General features: G+C 37.5%; 1 protein-coding gene across 1 annotated transcript; it reads left to right on the forward strand.

Moving 5' to 3' along the window:
- Positions 1-2,103: 2,103 nt before the first annotated feature.
- LOC121398980 (serine/threonine-protein kinase N2-like) lies at positions 2,104-4,797 on the forward strand. The gene is made up of 4 exons (XM_041578691.1): positions 2,104-2,603; positions 3,650-3,757; positions 3,906-3,986; positions 4,128-4,797. Exons 1-4 carry the CDS (start codon positions 2,406-2,408, stop codon positions 4,317-4,319), a joined length of 579 nt encoding a protein of 192 aa, XP_041434625.1. The 5' UTR covers positions 2,104-2,405; the 3' UTR covers positions 4,320-4,797.
- Positions 4,798-5,560: the final 763 nt, after the last annotated feature.

Consider the following 5,560-nt stretch of genomic DNA (forward strand, 5'->3'; position numbering starts at 1 on the left):
AAGGCCCTACAGCCATATTGTCCCACAGTTCCCAATGGTACTTTTTGCAATGTAGCTTAACCAAACTTTTCTTTTTTTATCAGTACCTATAAAGAAACCAGAGTCGTTCTTTGATTTTCCTGACCGGATGAAGGTAAGTATTAATGGCAAAATAAATAGGCTTTTCTCATACGTGCTATATTGAACCTGAATTAATGGTATTTCTTTTACTTCTCTAGCGGAGAACTCACTATTGTCGGATCGTTGATGAGCTTGACAAAACTCTAGACCAAAATCAGGTGGAAAGAAGGTAATTATTCTGAAATATGTTTGTTGTTTTATCAGTGGTTTATATGGGATGGCAGATTGCATGACATCTTACCCATAGTGCATATATATATATATATATGTGTCCAAGTACAACAACTGTTTAAGTTTTTGTTGAAAGTTTGGCCCATAACAAAGAATGTGCAAGAAATAAGTTTAATTAAATAAATGTTTTTCATTTTAGGCTGGTGCAAAAAGCAATACCATCTATTACAGATTTCCAGCTCCAATCATATATCGGCGAGGGTGCATTTGGAAAGGTAAGCTATTCTGTCTCTTTATGATAAATCAAAATCTATTCTGGGTGACTTGAGGAGAAAATACATAAATCATTTGGCTAGGAATTAGACAGCACGAAAAAGTGGATGGTTCCTCTATTTGAACTACTTGTGCCTATAACCACTGCTGAACATAAAAGATTGTCATCCACTCATTGGTGACACCACATGGACTTTTATACCTTGAGCAACAAATAAATAGGTTATAGCAACCAGTTAGTGACCAGCAACTGATTTGCACTGATTCATTCTGTCAGTTGTATTCTAAAGATACTGTAAGTTATGATGTAAGTAAAAGAGCTAAAAATAAAGAAGGTGACCCTGGTTTCAAGATGTGGCCTTATCATGCTTAATTTCCACTTTTCAATGTGTTTTTTCTCCATCACAAACACCTAAATAGAACGGTAGCACCAAATATGTATTGTATTGTATCTCATGAAGCTCTTTCATTGCAGGTCTACAAGGGACAACACAGAACCTCTGGAAAGACTGTGGCAATTAAAACCATAGAAATGCACGATATCAACAATAGAGGTGTATTTCAGTGGTAAGTTATGGGTCAAATAGTGATTTTATGAAGCTATAAAAATATAGATTTTCCATAAAAGAAACACATTAATAAGCTTACAAGACATATCGCATTCATCAGCTTCCTAACTAATGGGGGGGGGTGGTCAGACATGTATAATATTAACAAGGGGTTAAAATGATGTAGAATTAGAGCATTTGGACATTTATAAGAGACAGGCCTTGCACAAACCTCAGATTGTAACATGTCTACACAAATTTATTTTAATCAGAAATCACTTTAGGAAAGAACATTTGAACCACTCACTCACTATCTCTGCCATAATTCAATGTGACGTTTTCATGTATTGACTTTTAACGGTTTTAATTTCCCAGTGTTGCCCAAGAGCAGCGCATCCTCCGGCTGATCGACGAGGAGAAATGTCAGTTCCTTACCAGTTTACTCTGCTCCTTCCAGACTGAAGATCATTTGTGTCTGGTTATGGAGTATGCGGAAGCAGGAAACTTAGCAGCATTCACGGCTCAACCTGGAATGCCACTTGAGAGAGTTCGGTAAGTACTACTTATCTTTTAGGGAGCTCAACCCAAGGTGAAAAACCCTTATGTCATTCTTACCACTTTTTATATCTAATACTATTATTATTGGGTACTCAATAGGAAGAACATTGGCTTCCCACTAGTCACACCAAACCATTTACTGGTTCATGCCATTAAAGGTTGCTCCATCCAAGTTTTAATGCTCTGTGGGAAGTTGAGACAACAAAATGTCATGTTCCACTAAATATTAGGGCTCAGGAATAACATATTTGCCATAGCTATATATTGATACGCTTGCATTTATGAAACTGATTTAAAAAACTGATATATGTATAATTTATTTTAATCTTTACAGATTCTACTCCGCTTGTCTGGTTCTAGGACTGCAGTTCTTACATGAGCACAATATCGCCCATAGGTAAGTAATAATTAAGTCTTATATTTATGTCAGACCTTTTATATTATACATATTTTTGTTGAACCAATATCTTATAATGCACTTCTATTTGATTTGCAGAGATCTAAAACCAGAGAACATATTGCTGTATGGTGATGGTTATGTCAAAATTGCAGACTTTGGGATCAGCGAATTAGGTAAGATTTGTAACATATACACGGTTAAGCAGTTGAGCATTGGTCATACATGTTATTGTAACCAGAGGTAGACAGAGGGGCACAGTACAACAACCTGCTTTGTGTCATATACTGGGTAGATAATTAAAGACCTGCAGTGACTTCTGCTCTTCTGTTCAACCAATGAATATAACTTTTATATGGATAAACTTTTTAACTTATTGCTTTCTTTCTGCTTCAGGAATGAACTTTGACACCATAACCAATGGCGAATGTGGAACCATCTTCTATAAGGCCCCAGAATTATTCCGTGGTCAATACACAAGATCAGTAGACTGGTGGGCACTGGGAGTGACCATTTATGAACTGCTCACTGGAATCGTAAGTATCTATTTAGAGTACAAAGTGGGCAATCACTGATAGAGTTTTCACAAATCCATTTTTAACTACATTTAGTAGTTCTGACTTCTGCTCTGTGTTCTGAATGTACTGACAGGCATGGTATCACCATAATCAGCTCCATGCACTGATAGGCCAATGATACACCAGAGATTTGTGCCTGAGCAGAAATCAGAGGCTCAGCCTTTTTTTCAGCCTGTTTGTTTACAACGGCCAAAAAAATGCCTAATGCACCACAGGCCTTAGGGTGAAAATGATCCTCTCAGAGTATTTTGGAAACCTATTTTTTTGTTGCCACTTATTGTATAGAGGAAATTCAGAAAAATCTACAAATGGATCATTATCACCCTTATAACATGGGAAACCTTGACATGGTTTTTAGCTTGAAATTTAAAAATGTATTTACTACTAAATTTCCAATCAGTAAAGTATATGATGCAGATGCAGGTGTTAGCTTCTCGAACAAATAAAAATTGCCTTCAGGCATCAGAGCAGATTAGCAAACAAAATCACATAACTTTAAAGAATATTTCCTATAAAGAAAACATAATTTGCAGGAAAAAAACATAAATTTTTTTCTTATTTTAAAAGGGCCTATAAAGGACACACAAAAAAATAATTAAAAACATAAAATGTACATAGTGAAAATGTAATGATTATGAGTTAATTTTTAAAAGATACTATTAGATATCAAGCAAATACAAATTATCCGGAAACCCGTTATTCAGAAAGTTCCTAATCAAAGAAAGGCAGTTCCAAACTAAGATAGAATTAATCCTTATTGGAGGCAAAACCAGCCTATTTAATGTTTATCTGATTTTCTAGTAGACTTAAGGTATGAAGATCCAAATTATGGAAAGATCTGTTATCCGGAGAACCCCAGGTCCTACGCATTCTGGATAACAGGTCCCATACCTGTACCTTCTTTGTTGGCTGCTTGGTTGGGAAAATCCTATAGAACTTATAAGTTATAGACCTTTACTTGTATCCAAACTCAACACTTTGGTTTTTTGTTGTTGTTTTTTCAGGTACCATTTAATGGAACAACTACACTTGAAATTTATGTAATCATCAAAAGTGAGGAGCCAAAATATCCAGAAGATATAACTGAGGATACGCTCAGTATATTAGTAAATGTAAGTTCCAAGCATGATTTCAGTATGTTGGGTTGGCATGAGAGTTCTGCACAAAAGTAAAGCCTTTCCATTATTACTTACCCTATGCTTATATTTATCCTTACTACTATTCAATAAAAGTACTTAAGTACCACAATTTGTTTTGCAGCTCTTAAAGAAAGATGCACAGCTTCGCCTTGGGACAGGTGAACATGGTACAGAGGACGTGAAGAAGAGTCCATTCTTTGAGGTATGTTATTCTGGTATCCTGCATGCCAGATTCACTTATTTTTGCTCATACCCACTATGAGCTAATGATTTTGTCTTTATTGCAAATCTGCATACTTTGAATAGATTAATAATGTACATTCTATTTCTCCTGTTTTTATAGGGATTAGACTGGGTGGCTCTTGAAAATAAAGAAATCCAGCCCCCATTTATCCCTGAAAGAAGACCACACGAACAACCAGAAGCAGAACTCGAATTAAAAACGGAGGTTAAAGCAAAACTGTGGGAAGACACCCAATGGGGATTAGATGACCTGAAATACCCCATGGGTTCATCTTCTGATAGCGAAACATAAACCTACGTGGGCTGCGTTTTACTCCCAGCCCTGGTGCATAGGCACCACAAGCTATACATTTGTTAAAAATGTATATATGTCTATTTTTATTTGTATAATGCTCACAAACCCCTGTCAATCACTGGAAGCGACATTTCAAACACTATCGGAATATAGCCAAATCTCTTATTATAAACTCAACATCAACAAAACCCAAGGATTACCCCTAAGAACCCCAGCAAAACCAACTAACCCAACTGAAACAGAAATGGATGGATCTACAAAGAACACAAAGCAATCCATCCACTTACTACAACAACAGCCCTGATGATCTGCAATTGCAGACAACAAAGAACTGGAACCTAAATGGACTAGAAACAATTGGACAACTATTTCAGTTAAACACACAAGTCATATGAAGACCTCTAAACCCAATTGAACCTACCAAAGCACCACCTACATAAATATCTGCAAATAAGACACCTCCTATCACCATGGCAGAAGAAAAGATTATCCAGATCAGTGCTGTCCAATTTATATGGTACAGAGGGCCGGAATTTTTCTAATCTACATGGTGGAGGGCCGATACTGGAAGACAGTATTAGCCACTCCCTGTTTTTAGACCACACCCACTTTAAACCACACCCATGTTACCACAAGACCATGCCTGCATTAATAGCAAACCCAAAAAACAGATGGTTGGTGCTCACTGCAGGGATCAGGGCTGGAACTAGGGGTAGGCAGAGTAGGCAGCTGTTTAGGACGCAATCATTGAGGGGCGCACTTTTAATCGGGTTTTTTTTCAAGCATTTATTTAATAATTTGTTTCAGTAATCTTGGTCACTTAGTCGGGTGGAATCCCCTTCTTTCACCTTCTCCCTCTTGCCAGCAAGTAATAGCTCCTTTTGTGCGGAGGGCTGTATGATGGATGGCTGTTGGGCTTGCTGGTATAGGTATGGGGGGCAGTTTAAGGATGGGCTGTTTGGCTAGCTGTGCAAAATATGGGGGGGCAGTTTAATGAGGCTGTTGGCTTGCTGGCACAGGTATGGAGGCAGTATGATAAATGCGCTGTTGGCACAGGGTAAGGGGGCTATATTATGGATGGCTGCTGGGCTGTGCTGGATATATGGGGGCAGTAATATAAATGAAAATGTTGTACATTTTCTTGCTTTATTTACCATCACTGTAAAGAGAGGTAATGGTAATGGTAGGACAGGGGGCGCTGATTGAAACTCTTGCCTAGGTGCCAAATACCTTTGGCC

The sequence above is a fragment of the Xenopus laevis genome, chromosome 9_10S (assembly GCF_017654675.1).
Source record: "Xenopus laevis strain J_2021 chromosome 9_10S, Xenopus_laevis_v10.1, whole genome shotgun sequence".
In the NCBI taxonomy this organism is placed as follows: domain Eukaryota; kingdom Metazoa; phylum Chordata; class Amphibia; order Anura; family Pipidae; genus Xenopus; species Xenopus laevis.

What these genes read in the sequence shown, in the direction of transcription:
- LOC121398980 (XM_041578691.1), top strand. Translation starts at nt 2,406, where the DNA reads ATGAATATAACTTTTATATGGATAAACTTTTTAACTTATTGCTTTCTT. An exon ending in ATGAACTGCTCACTGGAATC is followed by an intron (nt 2,604 to 3,649) that starts GTAAGTATCTAT and finishes TTGTTTTTTCAG; the next exon opens with GTACCATTTAATGGAACAAC. An exon ending in CGCTCAGTATATTAGTAAAT is followed by an intron (nt 3,758 to 3,905) that starts GTAAGTTCCAAG and finishes TTTGTTTTGCAG; the next exon opens with CTCTTAAAGAAAGATGCACA.